The sequence below is a fragment of the Marmota marmota genome, unplaced genomic scaffold (assembly GCF_001458135.2).
Source record: "Marmota marmota marmota unplaced genomic scaffold, marMar, whole genome shotgun sequence".
Lineage (NCBI taxonomy): Eukaryota > Metazoa > Chordata > Mammalia > Rodentia > Sciuridae > Marmota > Marmota marmota.
The window spans coordinates 432377-450369 of NW_025999927.1; the positions used below are offsets into that span (position 1 = coordinate 432377).

A 17993-nucleotide genomic window follows, 5' to 3' on the forward strand; every position below is an offset into this window, starting at 1 on the left:
AGATCTTTCTCTAAGGTTGAAATAGGTATTATTTAAGTCAGAGAAGTTAAAAAACATTCTTCACACAGGTGTGGTAAACACATCTTTGATCCTGCTACCCAGGAGGCTGAGACAGGAGGATCACAGTTTAAGGCCAGTCTCAGAACTTAGCAAGAACCCGTCTCAGTAAAAAATAAAAAGTGCAAGGGATGTGGCTCGGTGGTAGAGCACCCAAGTTCAGTCCCTGGTGCAAAAATAAGAAGCATTCTTACCATATGTGCCTTTCCACTGGGACTTTTTAATTATGGACCATAAATTTAACTTTAATTTAGAAGCTTCCCAGTGCTTATTCTCTTTTAATCAATAAATAAGCACAAAGACACAAACTCTGGGAAGTTATTTGACTAAAAAAATCAGTATGTATCTGTTTTAGTTTTTTTGGTTTTTTTCCCTCAATTCCTTATTATTTTACTTTGAAAAATGATTCTGAAGCAAATTCTCAAACTGGACCATGCTCCAGTGTCTCACACGGAATGGTGTCGCCCACTACCCTGAGGGTCAGCTCTTCATGGGAGGGGAGGAGCTGTCGCATTCACAGCAGGGTTTAGGACAGCGCTGGGCTGTTTGCAACCCTTAATGCAGCGGCAGAGGAGGGGTCTGCTGGGGAGCAGACCCAGTACCCTTCCTGAGGCTGCTGCCCTGGAGGACACCCGGTCACGTCTTCAAGGAAGCGTGTGTAGATTCTGGAATGGCAGTTTCCAGTCTTGCAAAAGCAAGGCTGTAGCATTGCTTACACTGGTGGTCACAGCCCTTCTGCAGCCTGGCTCTCTCATGAGAGCTGGATGTCACAGCTGGAGACATAGCTGTGGCTTCTAGAAGACCCCCAGGGGAAGAACCCAGTGCCCAGCAGGTCAGTGGTGAACTCAGACAGGAATGATGGGAGCGCTGGGGCAGCCGGGTGGGAGCTCACATTCAGCATCTCTGGGCTTTTCTTTCTTGGGGGGAACAGTTAGAGGGGCCTCGAGGGGCCTGTGAGCTTTTAATGATTGTGTGCCAGTTATCAGGCAACTCTTTCCTGATCCATCTTAGAATTTCAGGGGAATTTATCGAAAACACTGGACTTGACAGCCCAGGCCGGAGAGACCAAAGGGCACAAAGTGACGGCCAGGGAAGCTTTGGTTCTCCTTTTGGCGCACTGGTCTTCCTCCATGTTTCATCATGGAGATCTTCGATATCCACCTGTGGGGATAAAGCAGCTGTTCAGTCACATAGCTGTCTACAGGACTCCAATTTACCCTTCCAACTTCACCTGCTTCATATGCTGTGGTAGTTGGAAACATTGGAGGTATTCCAAATTCCTCTGGAAAATGGTTTCCATCTTAAGAAGTCCCTTGCCATTGGGAACTTGGAAGGCAAAGATGGTGATATCTTTTCTCATCTTGCCATTACAGTTGGTTTTTCTCTTGTGAAGTCCTGGGGCCGTCCCAGCATGTGGTTGGTGGTTCCTAGAGGGCTGTCCCCTGGCCCTGGGCAGCCATGCCCCAGCAGGGCCCCAGGACCAGCCTGCCCCCTCAGCCAGGCACAGCTGCTGGATTTCTCAGCATGGGGACATGAGGTGGATCTCGTTCAGCTTGTCTCCGTGGTCTGGACTGTACTTTGAGGCCTGTATTTTATGGGAGGACACATTTGGTTCCGCTGCTTGTGTACCTGCACTGATGGAGTCTAAGCAGGGCTAGGCTAGTGTCTATCAATTCAATGAAGGTTAATAACACTTCTAAATGGAATTTTGAAACAGAATTTGACAAGCTCATCCTGAGAGCCACATAAAAGTAAATAACTAAATGCTTGGCACAGTGACACAGCCTGTGGCCTCAGCAACTAGCCAGATCCTGTCTCAAAAAACAGAAGGGGGTGTCGCTCAGGACAAGGTGCCCTGGGTTCAGTCCCCACACCACAAAAAGGAAAGGCCCAGGAAATGGGAAGGTGGGGGACTGCGGACACAGACATGCTGCCAAGCCACAGGCAGGGGACACCACAGAAGCACTTAGAGCTGCCATCTGTCCCCCACTGGGGGGCAGAGGAGGGACAGAGGAGCTCCTCTGGAGGGTTTCCAGAGGCTGGTGGAAGCACACAGTGGGCGTGGAGGGGAGGGGAGTGGCAGTGAGAATCCCTCTTTGGTGGCTGATTTGTATCCTGTTTAATTTGATGTTCTTGTTTTGGCAACCAGTTGATATGGTGAGGTTCAGGCCCCAAGTTCCAATCTGCCTCCCTATTGGCAATTCCCATGCCTGATAGTAGGATGTGGAACCACCTGGGCCAATCGGGCCTGGGAAGAGGTCGCCATGGGCTCAGTTCCTAGCCGTCTTTGGCTTGCTGCTTAGGGTCAGTTCCACAGATGAGTGTTGTGCACAAGGTGAGTGGGCCAGCGGCCCAGGAGTTCCTAAGTAACTCTGGGAGCAGGGTGAAGGGCTGCACACCTATAATCCCACTGACTGGAGGCTGAGACAACAGGACCTCAAGTTCAAGGCCAGCCTGGGTGACACAGTGAGACCCTGAATTGAAATTAAAACTGAAGGGCTGGAGATGTAGCTCTGGTAGAGCACCCTGAGACCTCCACCCTCCCTAGTGCTACAAAAAAAAAAAAAAAAAACTGGCAGAGTACTTCCCCAGCTCTCCCTGCCCCTCTCCCCAGCACTGGCCGGTTCCTTTCTGATCCTGCAGCCTGGAACTGCCCACTGCTGGACCTGGGTTGCCCCTCAATAGGGAAGAGAGCCGTTCCACCCAGCCTCAGGCTGGTGGTGCCTCAGCTCCAATGAGGAGAGATGTTGGGTCTCCCCCACCCCATGCCTTCTTCAGATTCCTGCTGCCAAACGGTGTCTCCTAGTATCTTCAGCCTGAAAAATGAAGAACCAGACAAAAAGGGGGCCATCCCCACTCTACAAGCTGCAGATGTCCATCTCCTGCCTCTGTGTGGAAGCTATTGGGTCTGCACATCATGCTCCTTCTGTGCTTGGCCATGAGGAGCTCAGGTCAGGAGGACAGGAGAAGAAGGCTATGTAGGCTCAGGGTGGAACACCAGGGGAAGGTGGCTCTGCAGGCTGTCCTCCCTGGCTTGAGATGCGCCTGGTCAGTGTTCCGTAGCTGTGTTCAGTGACACTCTAGCACAAAACGTGCTTGCCCATCTCATCTGGAACCAGAGACTTTGCTAAAGACAAAGTGGAAAACACTGCAGGGTGTGTATAACAGTAAAACATATTAGTGCAAAGTCAGGGCTCCCAGGCCGAGCTCGCAGAGGCCGCCTGGCTCCCCCAAAAGGGAGCTGTGTCTAGAACCGTGCAGGGAGTCCTGTTCCCACCTGACATCGTGGGCACTCTGTGGCACTGACACTTTCTTGACTTCCAGACACCAGGGCCACTGAGCCTGTGTTCGGCACACAGCTCTCTTGGACCCCAGCGCATCTGCTGGACTTCCATGGAGGATGCAGGCACCAGCACAGTGCTTGCTCTTCCAGCCACAAACGCACCAACCAGAACTGCTTCTCAGAAACAAGAAGGCTCAGATAAATGCTACATGAAATGTGAGCTGAAACCACAGTTCTTAGGAAAGACAACCCCAAGTCCTCGCTGCCCAGTCCGCAGTCCAGGGGCTGCCTGTGATCTGCAAAAGTCTGAAGTGAACCCAGTGCTTGCCAACATGAAGGCTCTCAGACCAGCCATGCTAAAGGGAAAGACGGGAGGAGGGCACCCAGCACCTGCATCCCAAGAGGAGGCTCTGAAGGGGCGAGGTTGGTCCAGCACTACCCTGGATACAGGCCGGGTGTTGGGCATACTCACTCCTGGTAACTCTAGTCACTCTAGCACACAAAAACCCACCCCTGGTGCAAAACTTCTGCTTGACCAGGTCATATTTTCAGGACCATTTTTCATGCAGACTGACCAGACTCCAGAGCAAGGATCTTCTATTGTCAGGTGCTGGCCCTTGGAAGCCAAACTACTCTGTGGTCAGGCCATTGGCAGCAGCCCAGTGTTGCTACTCCACACTGAAGTGTCAGCCACCAGGAAACCACTCTGGTGTGCTCTGCCCTCCCCTTCATTGCTGACACTTTCAGGTGTCTTAAGTGCCCCGAACTCCAACTCCACAGGTACAGCTAAAGTACCATGGCCAAGGCTGTTCCTAACTGCAGATTTAGCAGTCACGGCTTCTGCTAGCTGACAGCCCAGGCTGGCGCTCTTCCCTACAGCCTCACAAGCTCTGTCCCATGAACTCAGGCCTGGGACCTGCTCGACACTGGAGGTACTGACCACTGGTCTCTGGGGTGGGTGTGTGCTGGCCTCCCCCAGAGCATGACCCAGTCATCACTGGAGCTGCACAAAGGCGCTCAGGAACTGGGTCGGGTGCACCATCAGGGCACTAGGAGCCAGACAGCTCCAACCAGGGCAGTCAGATGCCCAAGGATGCGTTGGCCCAGCAGAGGGCTGGGTGTTATTGCTCCAATATTCCATGACTGGCTTCGGTGTAAAAGTTAAAAAAAAAACAAGTTGGTTTATGGCAAATTGTTTTAATAAGAACTTAAAGCCAAAATTTTAAAAAGACTTTATGTAGCATTTAAATAACACTGGATTCCAACCAGTTCTACTTTTCCAACCTGAAGGCAGCTTTACACTATCTCCCTGTCTTGCAACATGTCCTAAGAATTAGGAACATGACCACCACCACATCAGTTCCCAGTAAAAGAAGAAAGTAGGAATGTCACATTGTTACAATTTTTAAAAATTCATAGGCTCAAAAGGTAACTGTGCCCTTGAGAAAAGGGAAGAGGAGGATCTCGACCATCGAGGGCTCAGACAGGAGGGACCACAGCTACCACACTCAGCCACTGGTTGTTCATGCACATGAGAAGTCCCTTAACTACCTTGTCCATCCATCTTCACTTATAAAGAAGGGAGACTTGCCAATCTGCCTTCCAGGCCTGGAGTCGGGGAAAGCGCACAGACAAGTGTGTTTCCTAGACATCCGGCAGACACAAGCTGGAGGAGTAGGGTGCCAGGTGCCATGCCTGGCTGACTTTCCAACACAGTCAGATGCAACATGATGCTCAGCCAGTGGGTGAAACCACCTGAGCCACACCGTCACCATGCCAGGGTTATGTGACCCACAGGTTCCCACAGCATTTGAAGATGTGCGACTGGTTAAATCAAAGTTCACTAGAACTCATAGCCAGGGTGTCAGACACCATGTAGAACTTCTTCTTGGTAAGCACACTCCTCCACGACAAGGCACGCTCTCCATACAGGACTCACCTCAGGACCACAGCACTCAGGAGGCTCTAAGAGGCACTTTCATGGCTCGACACAGTGACAAGATGGTGAATTTATGTGGAGTGAGACCAGTCTGTGTGCTAAGAGCCAGCGGACTTGAGAGACCCTGAGTGAAAACCCAGGCATGTCAAGCCTCAAGTCCAACACCAACTTTCCACTGACGCCCGCAGGGGCTAAGCTGCAGGACCTGCTCGTTCCCCTAGAGCACCTGCCCTCGTCCTTCCTGGACAGGCCTCGTCAGCAGGGAGACCCACCCAGCACCTGAGAAATCAGTGTGAAGACCATTTTCCATCCTAGAGGCAAATGCACAAAAGGATCAGCCCTGCTGAGACACAGCTGCATGCGCTCAGGCCCCCAAGCTCCTGTAAGGTGTAGGTAAGATCTGCTGGCCAGGAGCCAAACACAATCAGTTCAACCTGAAGCAGGAACACCACAAACCACCAAGACCAAGTTCTGCAGAAGGAAGAGTGGAGAAGGCAGGTGGGCAGTGTCTCTGAGAGTGTCTCAGTTCATTCCATGTGATTCCAGGGCACGCATTCTACATGTCCTGCCAGCTGCTGCAGAAGAGGCTAGAGTCCACAGCCTGTAACCGTGGCCAGCTATATCTTATATGTTCTGAAGAGAAATGCTGTAATTAAAGAGAGGTGAACTGGCTCACAGCAACTGCATAACCACCTACACACAGTGGCCGCGCTGTGTCTACTGGAATGTGTGTGGCTATTAAACTGCTGAGGGAGCGCCCAGGAGATCATCCAGAGAAGCCAGGCCTCGCCAGCCCAATCCTTGAACACACGACCCGTGTGAAGGTTGGTGTGAGCTGAAACACAAGCACCTCTGTACCTGCAGTAGCCATCACAGCCCTGCTTCACCACAGATGGATGCTAGATCCTGGGGAGAACTGGGCCCGAGGCCACGGGGAGTGATACTTGCTGGATACTCTCTCACAAAGGAAACCACATGTGTCAGTAAACACAAATCTCGTGCAGGACGGGGACCTCACAAGTGTGAGTTGGAGGCCCCTAAGGTGGGTGACACAGCCCACCTGTGCCACCTAGAGGGGGACGGAAGCCTCATAGTTGTTTAAAGGCATCTGGTGTCAGTACCTCAAAGGAAAGATGCTCACAGACACAACTCTAACAAGAATACCAGGGGCCTGGGGCTTGTCTTCACAGGTAACCAAGTGTCTATGGCTTCAGCTTTCTGCCCTACTGCTGACGTAGGTGATGAGATTCACGACAGGACAGCCTTTAGCTGTTCTCCGAGAGGCCCTGCATGGTCAAGGTCTCTCGGCCAGATCCGGGTCACAGACAGACTGGCCCCTGGGGAGCTCTAGGCCCTTGCTGAGAAGCAGCGCATGTACTCCGTCACCCAGGGGTTCTCTGCAGAGGGGGCCCTCGCTGTCCTGCCCCTCTGCACCTCCACCGAGTGCGCACGCTGCCGCTGAGCAGCCAGCTTCCTCTTCTCCTCCTGCCTCCTGCTCCTGGCCCGCAGCGCCGACTCGTGAATCTAGGGAGGAGAAACACAGCAGTGAGTCCACTCTGCGCTCATCATCAAGAATGCCTGCCAATGGGCCTTCTGCAAACCTGAGCTCCCCCAGGAACACGCACACCAGATGCCTGCGACACAATGCTGGGCAACAGAAGACTAAACCCTGAGTAGAACCAGGGAGCAGCAGGGTCAGCTCTGCATCTGCTGGGAGGGACCCACCTTCTAAACCAGCACCTGGAAACGCCCAGGACTTTCACCAGGTGTCACCCTTCAATGGCAAAGCCTGTTAAAATCAGCCCCAGGGACTGAGGTCCTTGGAAAAACAGCCTAGTGGCCTCAAATTTCACTCCCAATGCCAGCATCTGCTGGGCCCAGAGTTCAGGGAAGCTGTGTAGAATGGCCATCAGCAGGCAGCTCCTGTCCTCTCCTGAGCCACCCTGCTCCAGCTGTCACAGCATCAGTGCTGCCAAGGGACTCACCATGAGATGCTTCAGGTCCTGACAGAGCACAGACAGGGCCTCGTCAGAGGACCAGAGGCCCTGGGAGAAAATGCATCCCTCCTGGACAAGCAGGAGAGGGGCCTGGAAGACATCTGGGAAGCAGGCCACCAAGCAGCCCTGGACGCCAGCTTGTCGAAGCCAAAGAGAACAGCCTTCACAAGGGCAGCGGCAAGTCCAGGCCTGCTGCACTCCTCTCTGCACCCCTGACCCCTGGGAGCTCTAGAGCCACACAGCCAGGCCCACTCTCCCTTGGTGTGTGTCAGTAAACCCATCAGGTGCCAGCCAACGCCAAGCACAAACCCCTGCTGCCCAAGTAGCGGCATCCAGAGCCTCCTGCTGGTAACCAGCCCTGGTTCTGGGCTTTCCTGACCTCCACCCCACCACAGGATCTTGCAGGCCCAGTGCATCCCAATGGTTTCCAGGGAAGAACAGAAAGGCAGGCCCGCACCTCATGCACCGATGCAGAGGCACAGACGTTGTGGGTCTTCTGGCTTCCGGTGTCTGTCTGTCTCTCTCCCCAGCCGTAAAGAGCAAATGGGTGCTTGTTTTCTTTTATTTTAGCGGATGATCTTTGGGGGCTTCTGACAGCTTTCCTACTTCCTCTAGCAAATAAGGCACTTGGTTGCTGTCGGGGTTTGACACCAGAGGGTAACCTGTCCGTCTCCTTCACTCTGGTTTGTTGTTCGGGTTTTTCTTCTACATCTTTCACTGGCAGTGCTTTGAAAAAAGGGACAAAACAAGAGAAAAATACCTTGAACCACACTTACGTGCAGTTGCTGTTTGGGTTGCAGCATCATATTTCTTAAGCCAGCGACACTTTAACCAAGGGCTCAACTCCCAAGTTTCACTAGCACAGAAGCACAGAGACATCTGCATAGAACCTTTATCCCATCTTAAAATAACAAATGTCCCACACTGAACCGGCCTATTCCAGAGCAAGTGGGCCCTGCCTTCTGCGGTGTGGCATCCCCTGACCCTGACAGATGGAGTGCCATGGCATGGGCCATGGCATGGGCCTCTTCCACCCACTCTAGGCCCCAAAGGCACTGCCTCAGGGAGGATGACTGTCATCTTGGACAGCCACAGAATGCTGGGTTTTAATTTAATTACTAGAGCTGCAGGATTGCATCTCTTTTGTAGTACTGGGGTCTGAACCAGGACCTTGCACATGCTAAGCTAGCACTCTACCACTGAGATGCACCTCACCTTTGATTTATTTTGAGACAGGGTCCTAAATTGCACAGGCTGGCCTTCAATTGAAATTCTCTGCCTTGTCTCCCAAGAAGCTGGGATTACCAGCTATTCCTTTTTAATATTCCTGGTCATGGAAATGCTGCTCACCTGCTCTTAGGAGCTGGCTGGCCACCCTGACATGAAGGCCCCTGTCCCAGTAAGAAGCAGTCTTCATGGCTCTTCACCTGGGTGACAGCTCTGTATTCCCAGTATGAACAGCAAACCACGTAGACTGCTCTGAGGGGCTCCCCAACAGCTGGGGTCAGCTCCAAGGTCTACACAGCCCTAAATTCTGCCAGCAGAACTAGGTAATGATGGATGTGGCTGCCCAGCCTGAGGAGAATCTGACAGTCCTGGCTGTGTGCAGTGGCACACGTCTGTAATCCCAGCTGCTCGGGAGGCTGAGGCAGGAAGATCTCGAATACAAAGCCAGCTTCAACAAAAGAAAGGCGTTAAGCAATTCAGTGAGACCCTGTCTCTAAATAAAATACAAAATAGGACTGGGGATATGGCTCAGTGGTTGAGTGTCCCTAAGTTCAATCCCTGGTACCTACCCCCCTAAAAAAAGTACAGACACCTTCAAAACAGCTCTGATTTCTCCTAGTTACCTTTTAGGATTTTACCATTATTTTTTATAAATCCCTCCTTCATAATAAAAGGCTCTGCCTGTTTGCCTCCTGCCTCAAGGTAAGCCTGAGGTCCAGGCATTAGTGGACTCCTCCTCCAGAGGCCACAGAACTTGCCTCTCAGTGCCAGCCGTAAGCCTGCCATGGGGGCCTGGTCCCCTCGCAGTCCAGATTGCACTGTGGCCTCCTTCCTTCTTCCCCTGGGGCAGAGTGGACCCTGTGTGGGCAGTCGAGGCACAGCAGCCCGATGAAGACATCTGCAGGCCACCTGCCACTCTAGCCTGTGCTGACTGGCGCTACCAGTGGCCCTACTCCTTACAAACCCTGAGGGGCAGGTGACGCATGTCCCATCCTGGGGCCCAGGGTGTGACTGTCTCTTCAAGCCCCGCAGTGGAGTGTGGGGAGGAGCAGTGGAGTGCAGGGAGGAGGAGGGACACCAGGCTCCACCTGATAGCAGCTTAAATGCGCTCACTGGGAAGGGGCACCCTCAGGATCTAGGAGGGTATGGGGTGGGTGGGACCTGGCTCTGACATGCTGAAGAGCACCCCTTCTTCCTCGTGGCCAGCTCACCCCAGAAGCCTGCCCCCAGAAGCAAGAGTGACCTGTAATAGAAGACAAGCTGGGGCTAGCCAGGCAGAGAACAGGAGCGGAGTGCCAGGAGGAGACACGGCTCAGGAAAGGGCACCAGGGAACAGGGAAGAGGGATGACAGACACTTCAACATGCTAAGTCCACAGAGAGCCTAGGGAGGAGGCCACAGGTAGCGGAGGAATACAGACTCTCCATGCAAAACTCAGGAGTTTTAATTTTATCCTGCAAATGGAGAATCACTGAGGAATTTCAAGCTGAGAAATAGTGTGGTCCTACCTGCACTTTAGGAATGAGGCATGTAGCACAAACACGTTCGGTCAGCTAGGAGGAGAGGGCGTGCCAGGAAAAGTGGCAAGCAGCCCAGGGTGACCCCAGGGTGGTCAGCCAGCAAGGATCAGAGAAGGCCCCCAAGCTGACAGGTGCTGACTCACCTGGGCCCTGTGACCCAGCTCAGTGGGGTACACCAGGCCAGGTGTTCTGGGCAGGTGGTCACACCACCCTCTGAGACCCACCCAAGGATGAGAAGAGGCGCCCAGCAAAGGAAATGGCCTGCTGGACTCCAGCCTGAGCACAGGAGAGACAATCGCTGGATGCGAGTGTGGTGAGTGGGAGCTCCAGGGTGGCCTGGGTCACCAAGAAGTGAGGGGAAACGCAGATCCAGGCCTTGGGGTGCAGCTATCTAATGAGCAGGCAGAGAAAGGGAGTCCAAGAGCAGGACAAAGGAAGGAGAGCTGAAAAGTTGAAAAAGACCACCAGAAGGGAAGCTAAAGAAGGAGTTTCAGAAAGGAAAGAGCCATCAAGGGTGCCACATGTCACAGGGAGATGGTGTGAGGGGAAGAGCAGGGGCCATGCTAGGCAGTCTGGCTGTCCCCATATGAAGGATGAGGGGTGGCAGAGCAGGGCAGGCCCAGGACCCAGCAAGGCAGATGCCACCATCCTGGTGAGCAGCCAGGATGGCCCTGGCCAACACCCCCCACCCCAAGGGCATAAAATGGCTAAAAAATATGGTCCCAGGAGAACACTGTCCACAGGTACCCAGCACAAGACCAATCGTGCTCTGCAGACCTCAGCCCCAAAGAAGCCCTACAAATGCCTTCAACTCAACTCCCAGTGCATCAAGGACAACAGGCACACACAGAAAGCAGAGAAGGCTGGCCAGCTGGAACGAGCCCGAGATTCTGGAACCGCCATCTACCAACCACGAAATAACTACATCTTTGCCCTCTGCACCTAGAGAGGAAGACACAGCTGGGGATCATCTGCAGCAGAAGGCAAAAATGGATAAATAAGAACAAATCACTGTAATTTTAATAGTTAAAAACTCTTAAAATAGTTCCTGGTACAGGATAATTATATATGTGCTTTTAAAATCCTATTTGAAGGGCTGGGGTTGTGGCTCAGTGGTAGAGTGCTTGCCTTGCATGTGTGAAATAAAATAAAATCCTAGTTGAAAGAATGAAGTTTAAAATAAAGACATTTCAGACAAACAAAAACAACATTCCCTCCCAGCTACGCCTCTATACAGGCAACTGATGGACGTTCAAACAAATTCTGCCTCGATTTATAACAGTGCTGTGCAGTGCTTAGTTGCTAACCACATGGGGCTATTCAGTACCTGTTTAAAGTAAATAAAACGAGATTCCATTCCTCAGTACACTGGTAACAGTCCAAGTGTCAGTAACATATTAGTCAGCGAGGGACAGGCCCTCATCACAGAAGTCTTACTGAACAGTCTGTTTAAAAACATTTGACCAGAATTAATGAATCCGACCCACTAGGTGCAGTGTTGCAGGCCCAACAGCGGCAGCACATGGGTTCTCATCAGGATGATGTGGACACATTTGGACTTTAGCCATCCAGAGACGTAAGTCAAATCTTCACACATCTATAAAACTGAAATCATATGCAATGTATTCTTAAACCACAAAGTAATTAAGCTTGACTTTAAAAAACTTTAAAAAAATCTCTCCCATTTTTATTCATACTCCTAAGCAACCATGGCACACTGTGGCCACAGAAACCCTGAAGGTGTTCAGTCAGGAGCCAGGCACCCTGAAGGATCGGGAATTGCATGTTCTGCCAGTCTTACCACACACAGAAGTAAAAGTTCTAAAGCAGCAGGGACAAAAGACATCTTTTTCTTATTTCTGATCTTATTGAGAATTTTCCCCAAGTGCCCTCATTAGCCAAGTGTGATGGTCACACCTGTAATCCCAGCTACTCAGGAGGCTGAAGTGGAAGGGACATCAGTTCCTGGCCAGATCCTGTCACAAAATAAAATAAAAAATAGTGCCCTCACTTAGCGTGTCTGTAGTAGGTTTCTGTAATATAGGTTTTTTTTAAGATAAATATATTTCCTTGTCTGTGTTCTATACATACGTGTAAAACTTCATCAATTTTTGTGACTATTTTTAAGAATCATATCTAAACTAGAAAATGTGTTTAACTGAGTCAAAACACAGCATGACAAAAATGCAGCATGTAGCTGAAGCGATAATCAGGAAATGTACTATTTTAAAAAGATCAGATCAAGAAAGAAAGGCAGGGAAAGCAGCTGAGCATCCACCTCACAAAGTAAGAATGATTAGAACAAGCCGGAAGAAAATGGCAGCAAGGAGCAGAGATCACCCACAGAGCCAAGGACTAGTTTGGGGAAAAACTAAAAGAATTCACAAACCATGGTAGCCCAACAGGAGAGAAAGAAAGAAAAAATGCAAATAAATCAAGGGGAGGTCCGAGTCAAATGAGCACTGAAAACATGTGCAAGTAGCCTCTCCTTGCCCAGCCCACCGGGGGAGGGAGGTCAAGGACAAGTCAAAGGCACGAAGGCAAAGGACAAGGGGGGTGAGGACCTCAGCACAAACTGCCAGCAGAACCAGTGGGGCAAGGGGCGGAGGCCACAACCAGCCCCACTGGCTGAGCCATCCCAACCGCCTGAGGACCAGGCACCCAGGACAGGAGCCAGGAGACAGTAGGTCCTGAGAAGGCTGTCCTGCCAAAGGTCCAGCACCGACCAGTCAGCACCCAGCCCCACAAGCAGCTCTGAGAATGCAAGGGCTATGCCTCCATCTTCCCACTGGGCCTGAGCAGACTTCTGTAACTCCTGGGGCCTGAACAGGTCAGAGAGGTGCTGTCTGACAGATCACAAAGGGCAGCAGAGCCTCCGCCAACTCGTCTTGGCACTGCCCTGGGAGGCCAGCAGAGGTGGTCAGGAGGGCCAGGCTCAGGGAGAGGTCCCGCATTGGGTGGACCCAGCGGCTCCAGCTAGGCAGAGGCTGAAGTCAGACAAGACATCCCAAGGCCGGGTGCCAGGGCGGAACTGAGGCCACAGAAACCTCAGCACTACAAGGAGCCTAGTCTAAGCCACTCTGGCTCAGAGCAATCCAGCCACAGAACTGGTTGTTTCCCTTCCACCAGGGGACATGTGGGTTGCTGGATGACAGGAAGCACAGGGGCCTGGGATCTGGGCTCTGGCTCGGGCTTGTCTCAGGCTCGGCTTGGGCTCCCAGGTCCGCCCACATACAGGAATGTCATGGGTGACACCTTCCAGAAAACAGAATTCGATGAAGGCCTCTCAGTGAGGAAGGCAGACAGAGACAGGGAGCCCTCCTCCAGGCTTATTCATTCCCCTGAGGCAAGGGGCGCTCGCCACCTGGGAAAGGTCACACAAGAGATCCCAGGGGAAAAATGACAGTGTTCCCAGTGCCCCAGAGGAAGGAACACCTGGGTCCTCATCTGATTACAGGATCCATCTCTTGGGAAACAGGTTCAGGGCATACCTCATGTGAGCAGAGGGGCAGAGCCAGCACCTGAGCTGCCCCCAAAGGAGACGAAACACAAAGGGCAAGGTCTCCAAGCAGGTTATGGCTGTTGCCCCACCACCAAGACAAGGGGAGACAAGATTCAAAAAGTGGAAGAAAAAAAATTAAAACACTTAGGACCAAAACAGTGATCTCTTATCTCTTAGATTTTAAAATTGGAATGGTACAATGGAAAATTTTAATACAGAGCTTGGAAGATAAAATTCAGGAGTTCTCCCAGAAAACAAACCAAAAATTCCAACTTTAAAAGAAAAATTTTCTAGGTTTGATCCAGGAAGTATGCCATTCAGCCAAGAATTATAGAAAAACAAACAAACAAAAAAAAAAAGCAAATAGAGCAGAGAAAATTTGTTTAAACAGTAATAGGACCAGACACGATGTCTCGTGCCTGTGATCCCATTGACTGAGAGGCTGAGAAGGAAGATTGCAAGTTTGAGGCCAGCCTGGGCAACTTAGGGAGACCCTATCTAAAAACACAACAGGGGTGGGGAGGCTGGGCTATAGCTCGGTGGGAAAGCACCCCTGGGTTCAATACTCAGCACCACACACACAAAACCAGTCAGAAACATCACTGAACTGAAACTCCCCAGCTGTAAGGCCCCAACCTCTGCAGGAACAAGTTCCCCATGGGATCCTAGAACATTCTCCTCCAAAAAGAGTGAGGGAGGCAGAGTCCAACAAGGAGCCAGACTTCACCCTATGAAATGTGAATGTTTAGAAAGTCTAAAACCAAAGCCACCAAGGAAGCCTAAACAGGGAGGGGATGAAGCTGCAAGGGAGCCAGGAAGAGCTGGGTGAGCAGGGCAGGAGGTAGGCAGGACGGCTTTTCTTACTTCAGACATACTGTTTAAAATCACACCACCTACCCTCTGCTAAAGAAAAGATTCAGTGTAAGCCAATCGAGGTGGCACACGCCTGTCATCCCAGCCACTCAGGAGGCAGAGGCAGGTATCTTTGTCCCTGTCTCAAAATAAGTTAAAAACAGGGCCAGGGATGTGGCTCAGTGGTAACCTCTGGGTCCAATAAATAAGAAACTGGAGATAGTCTAGTTGCTCTAGGGGTCCCACACTCAGCACTCCCACCTCCCATATACATGCAGGGAACTTCCAAAGAGCCTTCCTGACCCATCTCTTAAGCAAAATAAGGACCTGAGAATCACCACACACTTGAAAAAAGCTTCTAACAGTCCAGAATTACAAGCCAAAACAAAAATGGAGGATGGGAAAATAGACTGTGCTAATGCAGCACAGAGAAGAAAGCACACAGAATCTAGTAATGTCCTCAGCAAGACAAGACAATATGTGTCCCAATAAAAACCAGAGATTTTGTTTTCAAAAAGGAATAAAAAAGAGGGTGGGAAGGACAGAAGGAGGGAGTGAGGCTGGGAGGGAGGGCGTGAGGCTAGGAGGGAGAAAGGCTGGGAGGAAGGGAGAGAGGCTGGGAGGCTGGGAGAGAGAAAGGGAGATAGAGAGGGAGGGAGGGAGGCTGGGAGAAAGGGAGGGAGGCAAGGAGGAAGGGAGGGAGGCAGGCTGGGAGGCAGGCAGGGAGGGAAGGAGGCAGGGAGGCTGGGAGGGAGAAAAGGAGAAAGGGAGGGAGGGAAGCAGAGAGGAAGGGAGACAGGCTGGGAGGCAGGCAGGCCCAGAAAATGATTCAGTGAATCTTAAGTTAAAAAAATAGGACCCCACAAATGAAAAATGCAGTAAGAGTTGGAAGATACAGCTGAATGTTACCCAGAAAACAAAACAGAAAGAAAGATGAAAATTAGGAAAGAAAAATTTTAAAAGTGGAGGATAAATTCACAAAGACTAACATCTAGTCAAGGAATGCAGAAAGGAAAACACAAACTATATCTAAGATTCGTATCCAGAATATATAAGAACTCCAAAAACTCAACAGCAAAAATCCACATATAATCCAATTTAAAAATGGGCAACAGACATTTCTCAAAAGAAGACATTAAAAAAAAAAAAAAGCTCAATGTCACTAGTCATCAGGGAATGCAAACCAAAACCACAATGTCTCCTCACTCCAGTAAGAACGCTAATATAAAAAGACAAGAGGTAACCAGAGTCAGCAAGGATGCAGAGAAGGGAACCCCTGCCTGCTGCCAGTAGGGATATACATTAGCACAGCCATTCTGGAAGACAGTGTGGAAGCACCTCCAAAAATTAGAAATAGAACTACCATACGATCCAGCAATGTCACTCATGGATGCACATCCAAGGGAAGAGAAGCCAGCATGTCCAAGAGATGTCTGCATCCGGGATGCCAAGAAACGGGAACAACCTGTGTCCCCACAGAGGAACAGCTGAAGAGAATATGGTGCACATTCGTGAAGCAGCGTTGCTCAGTCACGGCAAGGGACGACTCCTGTCACATGCAACAGCATGGGTGGAACTGGAGGCGGCACAGAAAGATAAAGGCTGCCTGAGCTCCCTCATAGGTGAAATCTAAAAAGCTGATCTCAGAAGAGCTGAGCAGACCAGGGACTGGGAGAACAGATGCAGGGAGGACAGAGAAGCTGAACAACAGGCACTAAGTTACATTGCACTGCAATTGCATGCCTACTGCATGGTCAGGTGACTCCAGGGGACAATAAGTACTGTGTATTTAAAAAGCCAGAGGGAAGGATTCTGAGTGTTTTCATCATGAAGAAATGATCAATAGGTTTAATAAGCTAGATATGCTTAACCTGATTTAAACCTTATATGTGTATATATGAATGAAAATGTCACTGGAACACTATATATAGCTGTACAATTTTTGTTATATGTATCAGTTTTAAAAAACTTGAAAGGAAAGAATGAGCTGTATGTGCTGCTTAATGGTAGAGCACTTGCCTAATGTGCAACGCCCAGAACTGCATCCCCAGCACTGCAAGATGAAGCAACAAGAAAGATAGGGGAAAACAAATAAATATAGAAATGACAAAATACTTCAAGAAAACTTCCAGGAATGGAAAACATGCATGTCACTATAACAGCCCTTCAGGTGCCCAGCTCAATGGACAAGAACAGACGGGGTCCATTTCAGAGGCCAAGGACCTCAGCCAGGAGGCCCGGGAGTCAGCAGTCACAGGGCAATGGAGAAATACCTTCTGACTTCCTGGAGACCCTGACTCACCTAGAATGCCAGGCAAGCCAGGTCTCACCAGTGAGGGTGGATAAAGCCATCTCGGACACAGACCCCAACACTCACCTCCCTTCCCCTTCCCCAGACAGTAAGGAGTAAACCAAGAAAAAAGCATGACAGCCAGACTGCAGTGGCTGCCACCCAAGGGAGGCCAGGAAGAGCCTGAGGTGACGGCCACCCGGCCAGAGGACCCAGAGGCAGCCAGGCCAGGCCAGACAGAAGGAGGTCAGAGGCCCCAAGGGAAAAAGGAAGAGCAGGACAGTGGCTCAGATGAAGCTCCATTTGAAAGAAAGAAAAAGGAGCCCAAGAAGCAGCCTGGGCAACTATTTCCACAGGCCCAATATCACGGTCACCACCAGTGAGCCCAGCAGAAGCTCACGGCTGTTGGGAAGGAGGAGGCTACTATCCATGTGTACAGCTGAAGACAGCAGTGAGAAGAGTGAAAGTCAAGAGGCCACATTAAACCCTGAAAAAAAAAAAAAAAAAAAACAAGATCTGTCCACAAAAGCCACATTGTTCAGAGATTCAGAAATAAACACAGCTAGGTGGCTAGGGACACAACTCAGTTGGCAGAGTGCTTGCCTTGCATGCACAAGGCCCTGGGTTCAATCTCCAGCGAAAGAAAGAAAGAAAAGGAAGGAAGGAAAGAAAGAACGAACGAACACACAGCTGGGCACAGTGGTACATGCCTGTAGCCCCAGCTACTCAGGAGGCTGAGGCACAACACCTTGGACCCAAGAGTTTAAGACCAGCCTAGGCAGCATAAGGAGACCCTGTCTGGAAAAGAGACAAGACCAAAGGAAAGCCAGAGTGGTAAGCAGTCAGCCACCAGGAAGCTGGGGTGTGTGAGGCTGGGGAATGGCTGTATTTCTGTAATAGCCATGCAGAGCTGCAGATCCTGTGTGTGTGAATGGCTTCAGTGCTTTGTAGCACTCCAAGCTTAGTCTGGCCATCACTCCAGCACCTAAAAGTACTCAGTGAAGACACTTCTAATCTTCCCAGTGCAGGAATGGAGAACAACTCTGGCAGGGAATTGCAAAGTCACAAGAGCCCGCAACAGCCCATCCTGAATGCAGAAGGCATCCCCCTCTTCCCAGATGCCAAACCACACGTTTTAACCAAGAATTTCAGAACCACCAGGAGTCAGGATCTCCCAAGGCAACCACAGTAATCCTGAAGACAAGGCACACCTGGGCAGGCAAACACAGGCACTCAACCACACCACAAGGCCCCTGGACAGCACTGATACTGCATGTACCTCAACCTTGGAAGGCATCACTGGGACGTCCATTCCCCCCACCCACCC

The 17993-nt window shown here is 50.8% G+C and overlaps 1 protein-coding gene across 1 annotated transcript in view; it reads right to left on the reverse strand.

Moving 5' to 3' along the window:
• Positions 1-4521: 4521 nt before the first annotated feature.
• LOC125615915 (centriole, cilia and spindle associated protein) overlaps positions 4522-17993 on the reverse strand; it is a 16874-nt gene continuing 3402 nt past the window's right edge. Inside the window, exons 4-5 of the mRNA XM_048800407.1 lie at positions 7734-8002; positions 4522-6803 (exon numbers count right to left, since the gene is read on the reverse strand). Of these exons, the coding sequence (XP_048656364.1) occupies positions 6627-6803; positions 7734-8002 (446 nt within the window). The 3' untranslated portion in view covers positions 4522-6626. The remainder of the gene's footprint in view (positions 6804-7733; positions 8003-17993) is intronic.